This window comes from Dysidea avara, chromosome 9 (assembly GCF_963678975.1).
Source record: "Dysidea avara chromosome 9, odDysAvar1.4, whole genome shotgun sequence".
Lineage (NCBI taxonomy): Eukaryota > Metazoa > Porifera > Demospongiae > Dictyoceratida > Dysideidae > Dysidea > Dysidea avara.
In genome coordinates, this window is record NC_089280.1 from 14,610,053 (window position 1) to 14,628,220 (window position 18,168).

Here is an 18,168-nt window from a genome sequence, read left to right on the forward strand (position 1 = left end):
AGCTGCTGGGATACAGTACGGATCTCCTATGCTTGGTGTGTTTTCTACGTATCTTATTTTGTCACTTACATCACTAATCAACTAAGTTTCTGGCCAAATTCAGCCGATGCCATCTCCAGCCTGATAGTTACAATAATTTGAGTAGTGGTATGGACATGCAAATACTCTACGCTGCTACTCAGCATGTCAAAGCACACATTTTGATTTTGTTTTGTTTTACCATTTCGTTCCAGATGTTATAATTTTCCTGCATGTCACAGTGAGGACTACATCCATGTACCGTACCAATCATGCATAACCATAATGTTACCACGCACAAAACATGTATGGTACAATCACATCGCAGGAACATGCAATTGTGCTACATGTAGAATTCTAAAATGGAAACTAACAGTTATTCCGCATTAAATGAAAACCATACAAAAGACTGTTTGGTATGAATTGTCTGTGTGTAAGTATACGCTTTAGGCACTCTACTATTAGTGTGCACCAGTGACTGACAATGTCAAAAAACAATAGAAACAGTAGCAACTATAGCAACAGCTGTGCATGTAATTACCACATGAATGCACTGCTAAGTGGATCCCTAAAGTCATTTGTGTCATTGTTTTCAAGACTGAAGAGCAAGTTGGAGTTATTGTGGGTCTTTACTACACTTTCCTTGTACAACAACTGTTGAACACTTGGTGAAAAACTGGTGAGCATTTCAAATTACTATTTTGCATAAACGAACAATTACTGGTATATCCATATTATTCTATGCAATCATTGGGTAATATGCTGATCAATACTATTATACTCTTGATATATTTTGATGAAACATCTACATGAGTTAGGAGGTGTTATAAGTAAATTGAATGTTACATGCATAATACATGTACACAGCATTCATTTACAGTTGAAAACAGTTTTGGTCAGCAATCAAACCTGTATGTGCTTGGTTTACACACTAGTAGATCTGGTTTCTGTTCTGTGCAACAGAAATACTAAGACGATTATAAGCCACAGAAAATAGACCTATCATAGAAATTTACAGCATACCAGAGCAAGAAAATATATTTAACTCTACCGGCAAAAAATACTGTGGTTAAGAAGTGACAAGATTAGAAGCCAATTTAGAAAAAAAAATACTACAATTGTTTAAAATGTACGGGAAAATGTTATTAACTAGTGGGGACCAATATTGGTAGTGGGGACCAATGGGGACCAATTATTGTAGTGGGGATCAATAGAGTGGCTTATTATCTCAAAGTACCCCATGTGGAACCAATAATACCTTTTTGTGCTGTAAAGTCTTGATAAATAAACTAATTTCCATTTGGTTCCACATGGGGTACTTTGAGATAATAATTCACCCTTTAGAGTTCCTATGGATACATATACATGAAATTGACAAGGAGAAAACATCCTGACTGCCTGGCAGACTCCTGCAAGCGTTCGAGCGTTAATCAGATTTGAGGCTACCCAGGTCCAGCATGGATTTTTTTCTCCTTTCTCCACCTTTTCAAGCACACTTTCTGTAACAACTTTGAACAGGCTGTAGGACCAGGTGTCTTACAAATCTTCAGCACTCGTGGCATAAGGCCTTAATAAATAAATAAATAAAAGTAAATAAATTACAGTAAAAGCACTGCCATGGCGTGTGTACTGAAAATACAGCACAAGAAGATAAATTGAGAGGCTAATACAGCATAAGGCAAGGCACCTCCAGGCACTTCCCAAGAGTATTAGCCTCGAGCCCTCTCCCTTCCCGAGTGTTGCACTTTTTGCACACATGTACACACAAACAGGTACTTTTAGTATTACATTGTACTTCCTAGTTGTCTTGTTCAGAGCATTCATCTCGACTACATAAACTACTTCAATTTTCAGCAATTAGACTATCAGTAAGTGTTCACACAGCCTATTTCAATTTACAATGTTATGCACATGATCAGTCCTGCTTCCTAAGTGGTTGTAACATTATCTGTACTGTACTTTCCACATTAATGTACTATATCTGCCCAATTATATTCACATAACTGTACTGTATGACCAGATAACTTTATGGAAATATAGCACTTTGATTCCATGCAAAGCACAATATTTTAAAGTACTGACTGCTGATATCTAATCCCCACTTTAGCTATACTGGTTCATTGTATCAGGTGATCTCCCTTGTTTGATTCAGCACTTATTGTTTAATCTCTATAATAGACTATTTAAGTCATCAAAGAAAAGAATGGTGTTATTCAGACATACTAGACCATAAATTGCATAAGGTAACTTAAATACTAAGCGAAATTCACTTAGTTTTCAACTATGTACATATGCGTGTCTTTCACAGCATGGAAAGCATGTCTGATGGAACTTGGTCAAAGGGGCAAGCATCCCTTGCCCCTTAAATAAAGCCCTACAAAAGAAAGTCTATCATTACAATTCCTATGGTGCACCAAGAGACATGTGTTGGGCCCAAGTTATGTCTAACCACAAGAAAATTATGCCTCTGTTATTGAGTTACACTTGTCTTGTTTGAAAGCAACCAGCTAGCCAGCCAGTCAGTAAGGAAATTCCATTAGAAAAAAAAAATTAGAAGGCACTTTGAAGTATTCCTAAAGGTTGGTAATACTATAGAAGTGAACATTTTTATACGTGGTCTATTAAAACGTTTTGGATAAACAATTCCAGTGTTTCAAGGACTTCACAGTGACAAATACTGTACTAAATGCTTTTGCAGATGGCATGTGGGAAAACCAACAGCTCAGGTTACACATACAGACCATATCCTAATTCATTTCTGCTAACCCTACCGTTTTAAAACTAAAGTTACTTTATTTGGTCATAAAATGCTCAACAAATAGAGAACACTTCAATATCAGTTTTATGTGGTGATAAAGGAGCCAATTGGATCGACCCATCATCAAGTTTATTTAATACAATTGTTCCACTAGAGAGAAATATATTCATTGTCAAGAAGAATGTAAACATTACAAGTGCCTGGTACTTTATCACCAACCACAGCCTTTGATATGTGATAAACTATATTGAATCAGTATCCGCAACTATGTCAATACCTAATACATTTATACACATACTATGGGATGCATGTCTACTACTACATGATCTCCAAATTGTGGTAAAAGAAAGGAAGCGAGATTAAACATACATATACATACATCACACACATAGTAATATCGGTATAAGTATGTACCTGAATGCACCACTTTTCAGCATATCCTTTTGGCTTTCCACCCTTAAATATTTTATCTTGAAATGAAGTCAGTTTCTTAAGTTCCTTCATACAGTCCTTAAATCCTAATGACTTGGCTAACTTTTGAGGAGTATTACCCTCACCATTTGCTTCATTAGCTGGACATCCTAACCCATACAATTGTTTATCACAGAATGAATAGCCTTATCACATACTGGTTTCTCACCTCTTTGTCCCAGAAACCTGATGCAATTCAAATTTGATGATGGTAGTACCAGATGGATGGCAGTCTGTTTCTCTTTGTTGGCTACGGCAAAATCGGCATTATAGGCTGACAGCACTTGAAGGATTTCAAAATGGCAGAGTGCAGCAGCTCTGTAATTATTTTAAATTAATTATACTTGTAAATACATACTTATGTGTGCATTAGTACATATGGCTAACATTTAGAACAATAGCGTTTACAGTACATACAATTGTGAATAAGTTGTCCCTATACAAACATATTTAGGCTACATAAGAAAAAGTTATGATATGAGAATTGAACTGCGGACAGCAAAAAGAAGCAGACAAACACATGAGCAATCCCCACAGGTTGCATGCAAGTTTGCACACTTAAAATACAGTGCCTAGTTTCTAGACTCGGCCAAGCTGTTACCTTGCAGCTATTATTACATAACTTACTTGTACATTACACCTTTGCAGGAAACAACTTACTTATGTACACATCATAGTACACTAATTGAACTACTGGGTAGACAATTTATTATACACTGCCCAAAGTTATAGGTAATCATGACATAACACTTTTCTTACATATGTAACAGGATAATTACAAATGATGTTAATAAAAATAAAGTTGTGATGGCTAATACACACAGAGCCACATATCCCTTGGGAAGTGCCAGTGATGTACAATGTGTATGTAGACCAATTCGATTTTATACAAATGTGTATACATAAAATGACATGTGTGTTCTTGATCACTACAAACATTTGGCACCACAAACACTTCGTTAAACTACATCACAACATTGCTAATGGCAAAGTACCTATGGACAGCTCGGTTTCCTACATGATCTGAAGCATTCTTGTCTGCTCCTCCCTTTAGTAGTAGCTTTAAGCAATCAGGATGATTTCCTTCAGCTGCCAATACTACAGCTGGTTTTCCTGCACTCTATAGTAAACATGGAGAATACTTATCTATGTAGACATTTTGACAGCATCAATCAATAAAATATGCTATCAGAGTTGAAATTGGGCCTGGGGTCAATATGATTAATGGGTTACATTTTGTTTGGTATGACCTGCTTTATAGACATGGAAGGGAAGTCCATGTCATAGGCTACTCCTGCAATAGCCCAGCTTCTTTGTGCCTTATTGAGATAGTGTGTTACTGCTTGTAGGTAGAGCCATTGTGTGCTGTAGTCTATATGTATGCTGCACAAAGTCATGTTTGTTTGTTTCTGTCTGTAGGCTTATGTGGAGCCACGCCTACTTATCAATCATTAATAATGCACCATGAACTACTCTCATAGAAGTCCAGCTTGTTTCCATGTCCACTATCAAAAAATGTGTGATATTGTCTGCGTGGACCCACACCCAATCATCAGTGGGGTGTGTTGTGGTCTGTAGATATGCACCAAGTCATGCTCACTTCTAGGAAATGTTTTTGCTGTCTGCAGCTTACATGGAGTCATAACCCATACTTTGACATTCACATTAGAAACCTTGATATACAGTATATCCTAAGTTGTAGAGGGTTGTACATATACTAATACAATAAATTATTAATTCAAAAATGAAGTGGGGTTCCAGTGACAAAAAGTGGTGAAGCAAGATGGTAGCTATTACAACATAGCTACCATATTGCCTTGAATTACGGTCGGTCTCGTATAAACGCCTTAGTCGCCAGGGGTATACAGCATCATAACAAAAATAAACACCGGGTCTTGAATAAATGCCGGGTCTCAAATAAACGTGTAGTGCAGTCATTATTTTTAACAATTCCGGGTGGTGTTATAAACGATGAAGTGAAGAACGTTTTATAGGGTTCCTTCAAGTTCCTTTTAAGCTTGAATCTGTGAAACATGCTGAGGGAAACATCAAGGAGAGTCCAGGAGAGTACAAAATCAAGGTATGAAGTTGACTCGTGAATGCTGATCAGGTATATAAACGCCGGTCTCGTTTAGTAGCCGGGGTAAAAATTTACTTTAAAGAAATAAACGCCCAGGCCGTAATTTGAGACAATACCTTATATGGAAAAATCCCATGTTACCACAATCTGTTCAAAGTCAAAGTAGGGAATTTCCCACATAGCCATGTTGTAATAGCTACCATCATTTATATCTCTCTTGTTTCACTACTTTTCATTGCTGGAACCCTACTCCATTTTTAAATTGATTGTACTAGTTTGCTAACTTATTTGTTATATATAGCAAATCTATGTGACTGCTTTCAGTACTAGAGTATCTCAATCTCCTGCTTGTCTCTAGCGAGCTTGTAATAGTGTAAGGGGCATGGTTTGCCATGTCTATTTTCTGATTGCTCAGATCAGCATTTGTGTTATATAGCGCAGCTACACGTATCTAATCCAATTACATCCGCCATTTTACACCACAATAACAAACTCACCAGTGGGATGTACCTTTTGGGTTTCCAACGAGTGTAGGCCCTCTGCACCTTGTCTTTTTTTTTTTCAGGCTGCTTGTCTTCTTCATCCAACGAAACCATATCGAGGCATTAATTTTCTGTATCAATACTTTCTTTCAGCAGCATACTTAGACAAATTAATTCAGAGCTGAATTTCTGAAGTGTTTCAATCCTGATACTACTATAAGAGGTATACTAGCTAGGTATCTGCAACTTTGCGATAGGTTCCCATCAAATAAAAATTAAGGTACACTAATAGCAATAGAGTATGGAGACCACACCTATTAACAATCTAGCTATTTACAGTAAACAAGATGACCTCACCCCTTATTGGCCTAGCTAGCTGCACACCCCTTGGCTGACTCGAGATACTAATACAACAGTCACTCTAATACAACAGTCATGTGTAATACTCTAATAGAACAGTCACAAGTTCAAAAACACTAAACTAGCATTTAAAAATTTGTTACTGAAGTAGGGATCTATGAAATAAAAAGTAGCAAAACAAGAGATGAAGTATTACAGCATAGCTTGGTGGGAAAGCCCAGAAATAGCAGTAAGTCCCTACTTTGGTACATTAACTATAATGATCATTTTCGCTCAATGCCAAAGTAGGGACTTCCCACCAAGCTATGCTATAATACCATCATTCATCTCTTGCTTCATTATAACTTCATTTTTAAATTAAAAGATATAAAAGGAAAGGCAAAGCACAGAAGGTAGATATTTGTTTGAACCAGAGAAGGCACATACCACCAGTGAGTTTGTTATTGTGGCATGAAATGGTGGCCATGTTCTGCTTTACCTAGCCTTGCAACTCAGGCTGACCGGCAGACCAAAATTCAGGTTTTGGCGATTTAAAAAAATTCATTGCAAGTATTTTTTTGTTTTAATGAATTGAAGTAAGGTTTTTCCATAAAGTGATTTTGTTGCATATCACTTTTGGGCAGTAACTGTCACTTTAGGGGGGAACCCTACTATACAGTACCACTGTACTGTTCGAGTAATTATGCACTATTAGAATATTAAATATTTATTTATGTGTTGCTCTGTCATTATATAGTTTTCAACCTCTCTGCAACATTACTGTACAGAAGGAAACTTTGGAGGGAAACTTTGGCAAATCAAGCAAAATATCACTGTTGGCAAAATAAAATTTGGCAAATTGTTAGCAGAGCACACACCCTATTTAATTAGATTACTAATCATTGTGTCTGAAGAACGAGAACTGAGAGTGCCACGCCTCTTTGGCGCCTGTAGTCAGCTATCAACTAAAAGGTAATACTATATAGACAGTAGATCTACACCCTCTGGAATAGTGATTCTATCGTACTTAATATGGTAGGACTTGCTACTTGTGTAATTGTCATGCCCGTTTCGAGGTGTCAGGTGAGGTTTAGGATACCACATATACAGTAGCTAGCTACCTAGTAAGGTAGTCGAGGCAGGCTGGGCTCTTGCGTGATGCCTGGCCCAGTAGCCCTTGGTCGAATAGAAAATTGATTAGTTTGAGGCTTGGTTTGCAATTTTCTTCACCAGCAAAATATTTGGATGGGGAAAATTTGGCAAATTCATGGTCATTCGCCAAATTTTAACAGCGCCAAAGTTTCAATCCATACGGTAGCTGCAAGTATAGGAAAGATGGTGCATGTAACAACATTTGAATACTCTTCACTGACAAAATATGTGAATTTCTCCTTGAAAGACAGTGCACTTATATTTAACAAGGCTTCTTGATGTGATGTATGGGTTTAGTACAGACAGCAATAGTTTTACTATTATCATAAAGATGTCATCACATAGGGTAGCATAAATGACATCATTATATGTTTCATGACTCTCAGTGCAAGCCAATGCTAATTATTTAATAATGAAAGTAAGTCTCCTACTGACAGCAATCAGTGAAGGAGTATACTGTCCATGGTTAGTTATGGTATTGCTACAGACAGTCTAGCTGTGACAAGGAATGGTGGTGCTGAGTTTACTGATAACTACAGATGAAATAGCTATCCTATTATAAATGTGACTGATTTATAACAATGTGACTGATTGTTCTATTAGAGTATAACTGTTCAATTAGAGATGTTCATATTCAAAAGATTGTTTTGGCATTAAAACGTTGATCCATGAAATCCCTAGAGCTGCATGTGGGAAGATGTATTTCTGAAAGCCATATTAGCAGTATTATCTGTCCTACTAAATTCTATTTAGTGGGTTTACAATTCTATACAGGAAAGCAAACCTCCTCCATATAAAATAGAATACATGTTTTCCTAACTTAGGTGGTTAACTTAGTACACGTATGCAATATCCCAACACACATATAGTATACTTCTATATGGTAGAGACATGTAACCTTGAGCAAATATCATACAGTAGGGATCCCCTCACAATAAAGGGCACCCACAATGAAGAGTGATATTCTGTTTATGCTAAACTATGAAAATACTACAAAAGCATGAAGATTACATTTTTTTTAAATCCACTAAATCGATTTCTGATCTGCCTACCTACCTGCCTGACCGCAACCATAAGGCTAGAGGTCAAACTGCACAGTTTTTTGACCAGCATTCCACATCACAAATTCATGCATGGCAGCTTCTTTTGGAATAGCCCTTCTTCAATCTCAAAAATTCTTCCAGTCATCATCTTCTTAAATAAGGTAATCACAGTGAAAGAGGGCGAACATTACAGGGTACACACAAGGTGTATTCTGAGGGAGGTGGTGGGATAGGCACCAGCTGGGTTTAAGAGTTATAATGGAAACCTATTTCTGGGAGCTCTAGACAAACTGTAGTGGCACAAAACACAAACATTCTATGTTTGCTTAACTTTGCCAGCCAATCCAAGCCTCCAATGCCTTCGCAAGGCCACTAGAGCGATGTGTGGCTTTTGATGCACCTACAAATGTCTATATCCAGTAAATGTTATTGTGAAATTGTTAGCCAGACAGTGTAGCCATGTCGTGCTAAAGTTAGTTTAAACTTGTTTCATGTGCTAAACAAAATAGGTGATTTTCCTAAATAAGGTCAAATACCGTATATGACTGTATTAAAGCCGGGCTCAAATACACGCAGGGGCTCAAATATACGCCGGGTAGAGCTAGGGGACTATCATAATAAACTCCAGGGTTCATTTAAACGCCGGGGTGCTAATGACATGCACTGAAATAAATGTTGGGGTTCTAAACTCGTGTCAGCTGCTAACTATACAGTAATGTCTCGTCACCAGTCTTATGATGTCTTGTCTTGTTCGACTATGCCTTCTCTTCTGGTGATGGCCATAGCGTATTTATCGTAGTCACTGTCACCTTTCCGCCCGACTTCCAATGTTTCACCCAGCAGAGGAGCCCAATGGTTTTATGTACGTGATGGGCTATGGATTTCGTATTTCGTAGGTACTTGTACTGGCGCCTGTCATTCTCAACAAGTGGCTAGTGAGAAATAAACGCCCGGGTCCAAATTAACGCCGGTCTCATTTAAACACCGGGTCAAAAATGATTTATAGGAAATAAACGCCCGGGCTTCTATACGGTCATATACGGTATGTCTTTTTACATTTTTCTGACTATATACAAAATACCTGTTAATATATGTCCTACATCATGCCATGTCTCAAAATCATGAGAGCATAGAAAGATTGCACCATGAAAGTACCTTCATAGAACAGTCTTAATGTATCTGATGTCAAATCCAGCATTTCAGAATAAGAAAACGTTCACAGAAGTGGAGAAGCATTATCATCAAAAATCAAAATACAATGAATTGTGACTAGTCTGCCAGTCTGTCCACTCAAAAGGCTAAACGACGCATCACTCAATCCCATTATAGCAATTACAAACTCACTGATGACATTTTCCTGTTGGAATATATTCACTCACTGCACCTTGCCATTCATTACCTTTCATTTCCCTCTCGTTATAATCTTCTTCCATACTAAGGTATCTATTGCTCCTATTGAGACTTTTCTTTACAGGTGTGTATGAAGCACATATTCTACTATGATGGGAGTGAGCATGACCACTTAGTGTGTGGAAATATTAACCAAAGATTCAGTTGTTTGGTCGAGATACTCTAACACAGCAGTCACTTTAATACAACAGTCAGGTAAATTGTTACTAAAGTCATTATCATAACTGTATCCATTAAAAAGTAAAATATTTGCTAGTAGTGCATGTAAAAATCATCAGTTAAAAAAATGAAGCAGGGATCTACACACTAAAAAGTGAGACATAATAGTAAAACTTATATCTCAATAAATGGCAGCCATTTTATCTCAATGATCAATATTATAATGTGAATGATAACAGTTTTACATATTTGTTGACATACAGTCATGTAGTACTTGTTAAATTAGAAATTTTATATCACTTCTTTAATTAGTTTGATACTTTTCCACAAGTTTTCCATCTGATTTACAATAGATTACTATTACCTTGATATAAAAATTTGTTATCTTATTACGATAGGTAATTTAGGTATCTATATAATCTTTTCATCTAAATTATTTCCCAACCCTAATATGCTATTTGGTAAAATCCTTATTTTGGCATATGTTATTCCGTCACGATCCTAAGTGCATACTATAGATGCAACCCTTGAAACACAGAAATTACATGTACTTTCTTGTACAAGTTTTGCAAGTGTAAATATAATCGCAAAATTTTAATAAAGAAATACTCTAATAGAGCAGTCACAAAATACTACTTGGGGTGAGTGGTTTAAGGTTACGGTATAGTCACGGGCAATCATTCAAAATTTTGAATGCCTATCGATACTTTTTGAGAAGCCCATAAAACCAGTCTAGCAGCGTGAAAAGTTTTAAATGAAGATGAAGCCCTTCATATTTAATGTTTTTATGTAGCTACAGTGTAGTTTGAGGCAGGTGGAACACTACAATTTGTTGCAGTAACACAAGTAAGCCAACCCGTACATCGCTCAGCTCCAGCTGTCACTACCATGTTTTTCTGCCGCCAAATACAGCAAAAGCTGTAGGCTCTATTGGCTTTTCTGGGGCATAGTGATACTGTATATTAAATTTGTTAGGTCCTGTGGAAGCGTTTTTGGCGTGTTTCTCCCAAGTGACTCGGATACAAGCCTTCAAAGAGCTTGTTTCACCCGAAAAAGCTACTAAAAGCTCAATAAAACGTCTATACTACCAGTAACATAAAAAATCGCTTCCACAGGACCTAGATATTTTAGTTGTTTAGCCACTTGTGTTGAAATTATAAGGATTCAGTAATCTGATCGCTCTATTGTAGACCACACACCCAAGAACAGTCGTTGTTCTGTAGTAAAAACAAACAAGCACAATTAGTTGTATTGCTAACACAACACAGTTGTTGAAATTATTTATCCCTGCTTGGTTTAAAGCAAGTTTTGTAATTTGTTCCGCCCACGCATTTTAAACTATTCCGTAACCTTAATAGGTTGATTGCTGTAATAGAGTAATTTGATATTTGACTACAAATTTATGTCACTAAGACTCTTCTTTAAAGGTATTTATGGTAGAGTTTTGAGGATGCCATTTGTTTGGGAGTCCTTACTATACAATGCTACTGTACTGTATATTAACATACTGACATTTCAATTGTATATCGTATATTGTAGGCAGCATATGTTATGTACCAGTATATGAGAGATATTATACCCCAGTACTGTGCTGGGGATAAATACATGCAGACATACACACATATACATCAGGGCCAGAGCCCGGAGATTTTAAGTGGTCAGGCCATCCATGGACTGCAATGAAGGCCATAGTGATGCACACTACTCTGATGTAATTTTATTACTCAACTGCATGTGCTAAGCATGGGATCTGGGGGCATGCTTGCTAGGGAAATATTTGAAAATTCATGCTTTATATGTGGAAACTATTTTTTGATTGTAATTGCTAATGCATGATAAATTAGCTCAATGCAATGCCATGCAGATGACTCACTGGAACTTTTAAAAAGACAATGTAATGATTTACACCAAGCAGTGTAATGAGAACAGTGGCTATAATCATCTAAATGCTCTATTAGAGTATCGCAATGACTGTTCTATTAGAGTATATTGTGCTGACTACTCTATTAGAGTACCTCAACATTTTTTTACAAATTCAAGTAGCTGAAAAGTGGTCCGGCCAATGCCAGACTGGCTGGACCATGGGCTCTGACCCTGATATACACTGCATAGCCTAGTTCACATTATACACATATTCTTAGCCATATGCATGAATCAATTACCCTTTCTTTTGCATTAGGATCTGCTCCTCTATCTAAAATTCTTTCTACAATTCTTTGAAGGCCACTCTGACATGCAGCACAAAGTATGGGTGTACCAGAACCATCCTGTAGAGAAAATGCATGATTAGCGAAGGGAATTTGCAGGTGTTGTACCATAGTGTTAGGGTCTGCTCCACATTCAAGTAAAAAGTCTATACATTTAGCATGTCGCATAGTTGGGTGAAGACAATAGAACAGTGCAGTCTTTCCTTCATTATCTATAGCTGAGAAACAGAGTAAACAATTTAAATACATGTAGCACATTTATGCAACAGATTAACTAAAAATCACAAACACCCACAAAACAGACAAGATTCTCTAAGACACTTGTCTGATCTACAGTATTTTTTCATTCCTTAAAAGTTGCATGCGAACAAATAGTTTCCAGATAATAAGATTATAGACAATTGATATCACAGCAGGAAGTAGAATATCTTAATTATTGACACAAGTCTGAAATCAATGGTGATAATTACGCAGTGTTGAATTATTGATGGTGGAAACAAGGGTGGCAAAGGGCCCACTTTTATTGATGAAACAAAAGATTGGACCAACAGCAGCAGTCAACCCGTACCACTCTAATAGAATGGTCACATTTCATTTCTCTTAAAATGCTACTTACTTCAAGTAAGAAAGCAGTCAAAAGTATACGTTTTCAAGTGAAATTGCTTCCTGCAAGGGTTGTTGTAGGAAGTCTGGTGGCATGCACCTAAAAATTTGTCAGCTTTTAGAAGTTTAGAGATGAATATGTGTAGGTAGCTCCATACAATCATGTTAATCAGTACACGTTGTGTTGCTAAAGAATATGCTCTAATAGAGGCAGGTTATTAATTCAACAGTGGCAGCTAATTTTGTCAATATGTCAATAAGATTTTAAGGGTGACATACATTTAAGATCTCTATGTACCAGGTATGAAATGGAAATAAGTTACAGGTAATAGTTTCAATTTGTAAAATAAAAGTTTGATTGTAGTCATGTCTACCAGTCAAACCACTGAATAAACCTATAGTTGTGCTTTCTTGCATACTTCTACAGGACTATTAAAATACACACCCTCCTGAAACATCAGAATTGTAATGCAAAAACTAAAAAGAAATAACAAGATTTCAATCAAGATACTCTATTAGAGCTGTGGGAGCTTACACTGGAATATAACAGTCGAATCAGTCGATCTAATGGCAACTATATTTTAGCACTCATATTATTTTTAGAACTAGATTAAAGAATGGAATTGTTTTAAAAGTTTAACTAATAAATTAAAAGCTTGCTATACATGGTCTCTAAAATTAATAGTGTAGAAACTTTGTAGGTGCTTTAGGCGCATTTTGGTGATTCCACAAAACATTATTTCACAAAACCCTATTTCACAAAACCCTTGTTTCCACATCATTACTAAAATCTTCCCACTACCAAAGGCTATATATGCATATGCTAACACAAATTTCAACGACTATTGTGGGTACACTAATCTCTCCTGCCTAACATTTTGAGTAGATTTTTTAGTTACGGAAGTGGTGTGTGGGCGCTATTTAGAGTACTTCCGATATTAAATTTTCAGCCTCTTCCACTGGATCACTGAAAACTATTGTTTAAGGGGTTCTCTACTCATAGCTGTAATATTCCATTGTGCCACTTATTTCAGTTCATATGTCCCATCTTTAAATCAACATTAACTATACATGACTGTTCTAATAGAATGTAGAGTAATTCACCGACTGTTTTATGGGGATGACTGCATTATTAGAGCACATTGATCTTACTCACACAATTAGCAGATATGGGGGGTGATTAAGATGCCTCATTTACTGTATCATAATACACAGCACTGTTATCATAGATATACTAATAACACGGGATTGGAAGCTCTATTCGTGGGCTCAATATAACGTGTGGGTCATTCCATGTCAAATCAACAAGGAATTTAGGGTCACCTCTTGGATTTTGACAAAACTTGGTGTGTTTGTAGTACCTATGGTGCTTATCACTCATACAAATTTTTAGCTCCATACACCCCATAGTTTCTGATTTATGACCACAAATATTTTGAATATTTCATGAAAAACTGGTCCATCTCTAGTTACAAAATCGACTGTAACTTTGCACTGTTAACATATTTTTAAACACAATTTTCACTGATGGATGACTGTTGAATGACCTTTCCAGTGATCCCTAAATTATGGGATATCTATTTTATTTAGGAAGTACTGTATTGAAAACTTTAATCCTTTATATATCAAAAAATGCTGCTTGAAATTCTTCACATTTTTTCGTAAATAATGATTGGGTTATAGTGTATGTTTGATAAAATTTTTGTGGTGGGACCACAATGGGCTCAAGAGATATAATGAAATATGTTGTGGTATACAATGGAATTTGGTAGCCTATTATTGCTGTATGGGAGTGTACCACTCCAATAACCACTGCCTAGTTTGTCTTACAGAGTGAAGGTGTCTAGGTACAGTGCAACCTGTATTAGTGACCACCTGTATTGAAAGACCACCTATGTGCTGCAGTTAATTTATATTTCTCTAATTGGATATTAATATATAGTACAACTCTTTCTAGCAAATCCAGAAATGGTCCATATTAGACAGGTGGACTTTAAATTACAGATCTGACCATAACATGTGTCCTCATGTGAACGTTGTACCATCTCTTCAGTAATACCTTCTTTATTAAGTTGAATCCCACTGTAGTGGACTTAGTTCTATTTAAGTTGTGTATGTGGCTGCATAGGTACGCACAACAAACTCCTCAAAAGGGATACCTGGACACCTTGATAACCAGAACGTCTGTCTATACTTCCACTCTAGTGGTGCACATACATTTGGACCAAGGTACTTCTGTGGTTTTGTAATTATGAGCACTTTATTATGGTCCTAGGAATGGAGAGGTTTTACTAAATTGTTTTACATTTATGACCACTTTGAAGGTCAAGTCATAAATTCATGCACATACTCACGCAGGAGGTAAACATGTTGACCACGCTTTCATGTGTATTTAACATTTGTACGTACAATGATAAAGTGAGATCATGAACACATACCCTGGCTATCAATATGACCGGGTATCCTTTTTGAGGAGGTCTGTTGTACTTATGCAGCCATGTACGTAAATCGAAAAGTGTGGAGTGGGGCTATGTATGTAAGTGCACTATGATGGAACATGTTTATGGATGCATGGTGATCTCATTAAAAGTCCACCTGTCTAATATGGACCATTTTTTTGGATTTGCTAGAAAGGGTTGATGCTTTGGTACTACATATGAATATCTAATTAGAGAAATATAAATCAACTCCAGCACATAGGTGGTCTTTCAATACAGGTGGTCACTAATACAGGTTGCACTGTACCTAGACACCTTCACTCTGTAAGACAAACTTGGCATGGACTTGTTGAAAGTGGTTATTAGAGATGTACACTCCCATACAGCAATAATAGGCTACCAAATTCCACTGCATACCACAATATAATTCATTATATCTCTTGAGCCCATTGTGGTCCCACCACAAAAATTTCATCAAACATAGACCATGACCCAATCACTATCTACGAAAAAATTTGAAGAATTTCAAGCAGCATTGCTTGATATATAAAGGATTAAAGTTTTCAATACAGTACTTTTGAACCATAATTAAGTAGATATCCCATAATTTAGGGATCACTGGAAAGGTCATTCAACAGTCATCCATCAGTGAAAATTGTGTTTAAACATATTTACACAGTGCAATGTTACAGTTGATTTTGTAACTAGAGATGGACCAATTTTTCATGAAAATATTTGTGGTCACAAATCAGAAACTATAAATGGGGTGTAAGGAGCTAAACATTTGCATGAGTGATAAGCACCACAGGTACTACAAACACACCAAGTTTCGTCAAATCCGAGAGGTGACTCGTAAATTTCTTGTTGATTTGACATGAAATGACCCGTGTACATTCCAAATAAGCACTCCCCATAGTTTCGCGGACTTGCCTTTCAGTTAGTGAAGGGCTAAAAAGTCTGGTTATTTAGAAGCCAACTTCGCTAAGAACCTAAGGAAGTGTGTAGAATGATATACGAGTGAGTATTTCTATGCAATTCAGCTCTCAATTGCCTTGTAGCACAACGTAAATTGGGCCAAGTCTTTGAAGACATACAGTGAAAACTAATGGGATTGTATTAAAGTAGAGACAATTCCAAATGGCTTGTGCCATGCGTTGGTATGCTTCAACGCTTTTACTAGAGGTTTTTTAGTGCTAGCCAAACAAGAAGTCACATAGTTTCTGTACCTGTTTCAGGTATTTGTAAGCGTCATCCAGACAATTGCTGATATTATGGCGAAGCTAAGTGATTCGAGAGTGGCTTAGTGTAGTAATTACAGTTCTTTTTTCATGTGGAGGAACTTATAGCTCATGGAAAAAGTGCCAAATCCCGTCCTGTGGTAATAGAGCATAGCAACCGAGATAGCAACTTAACAAATGACATGATGCAACCATCAAATGAATTACTCCCAAATTAATTACTTCCAGTACAACAAGGAGTGCCGGCACGCAAAATGGATCTTATTAGTATAGTATCTATGCTGTGATTATCGGGACTCTTAGTTATAAGTGCAAGTATCAATACTAAAACCAAATTAGAAAATTAACAAGAGGTACTGTAGGAGGATTCTCATAAGATGCAGTCCACCAGTAAATTGCATACAAAGTTTTGTAGCTGTACTGTGATGTGAAAATAAGCTGTGACTTAAATAGTAAGGCAGGTGCTAGGCCCAGTAGTGGTGTTTTTGGTGATACATGGTGCACCATTTTCTGGTATATTAGAAACCCTTTGTGCCTGTGCATGGCATCTTACAGTGAGCAAGTCATACACATCAAGTATATTATACATTTTGTTGGTGGCTATTCTATATGTGTTGTAGAACACGCTACAAGTTTATGCCCAAGATATATGTAAGTGGCTAACCTCCAGCATTGACTCCTTTAATAGCTATTGTTTGTAGGCTTTGAAAGTGACCATACTCACATGCGCGCATAACAGAATTTTGACCAGTGTTATCACCAACCAATGGATTAGCCCCCAGTTCTAGCAAAAGGTTCACTATAGATTCTTGGTTGTGAGTAACCGCAATGTGAAGAGCTGTTTCACCATTATCTGGATCTGTGTACAAACTATAAATAAGAAATTACACACATGGATGTAGCACTTACCCTGAAAATTGACTAAGTTATGAATTCCATTCTCTATTAACTTCTTGATTGCAGGTGTCTCTTTCATTCGAACACAATTAATCAATTTGCGGACTTGAAGAATTTCTAACCTAGATTGGGCTAGTGGCATTATCCGCTGCAAAGAGTAAATGCCACATATATATATATATGTACACATTTAGTGGCATCGTCTTGTAACAAACGCTTACTATTCTAATACAACACACATGCTCCTAATAAAACACACATGACAAATGCTAGACAAGGGGATATGTTATACTTCTTTGGAACCTCTGTATCACATGTTGTGTAAAAAGTGTCTTAGCTCCTCTAGAGCAATGGTTATTTGCCTTGTGGTTTACAATTGACTAGATACCTTGTATGTCATCACTCACATACAGAAAATAACAAAAATATATTCCATATCATTTTGTACACCTCCATGTCAATATTTAAGACTGCAGTAAGTTGATAGCATGACAGATGGACACAAAATACTTTGTTAAGTTCTGTAACATAACTGTGGCAAAGGAAGGAGCCAGTTCAGATACACAGTGTGAACACTAAATGTATTCATGATGCAATATTATGCAAAACATGTTAACCAACTTCCATATAATATTTTCAGTCGGAATGAAATTATTGGTATAAAGAAAAACATTGCTGACTGTGGTAACTGCAAGAACATTTTTATTGGTCTAATTCACATGGATCTTGGACCCTAAAATTGTTTAGTTGACACTGGACACTTCCACACTGCACTTAATATTCGGCCTTACAAGTTTTTGATGACCTAGGGTATGTATGCTTCAATGCATGACATATATGACAAAAGCCATAGACATGGCTAGCCCATTTCCA

General features: G+C 36.7%; 1 protein-coding gene across 2 annotated transcripts in view; it reads right to left on the reverse strand.

Annotated features, from left to right (window-relative positions):
- LOC136265493 (ankyrin repeat and EF-hand domain-containing protein 1-like) overlaps positions 1 to 18,168 on the reverse strand; it is a 28,158-nt gene that overhangs the window by 9,233 nt on the left and 757 nt on the right. For both annotated transcript variants that reach the window (XR_010705554.1, XM_066060364.1), the window contains exons 2-8: positions 17,308 to 17,443; positions 17,063 to 17,257; positions 12,228 to 12,337; positions 12,075 to 12,179; positions 4,243 to 4,367; positions 3,417 to 3,565; positions 3,191 to 3,357 (exon numbers count right to left, since the gene is read on the reverse strand). Coding sequence is in view for 1 of the 2 variants with exons in the window: in XM_066060364.1 (XP_065916436.1) it covers positions 3,191 to 3,357; positions 3,417 to 3,565; positions 4,243 to 4,367; positions 12,075 to 12,179; positions 12,228 to 12,337; positions 17,063 to 17,257; positions 17,308 to 17,437 (981 nt within the window). In the remaining variant the exon portion in view is untranslated. The remainder of the gene's footprint in view (positions 1 to 3,190; positions 3,358 to 3,416; positions 3,566 to 4,242; positions 4,368 to 12,074; positions 12,180 to 12,227; positions 12,338 to 17,062; positions 17,258 to 17,307; positions 17,444 to 18,168) is intronic.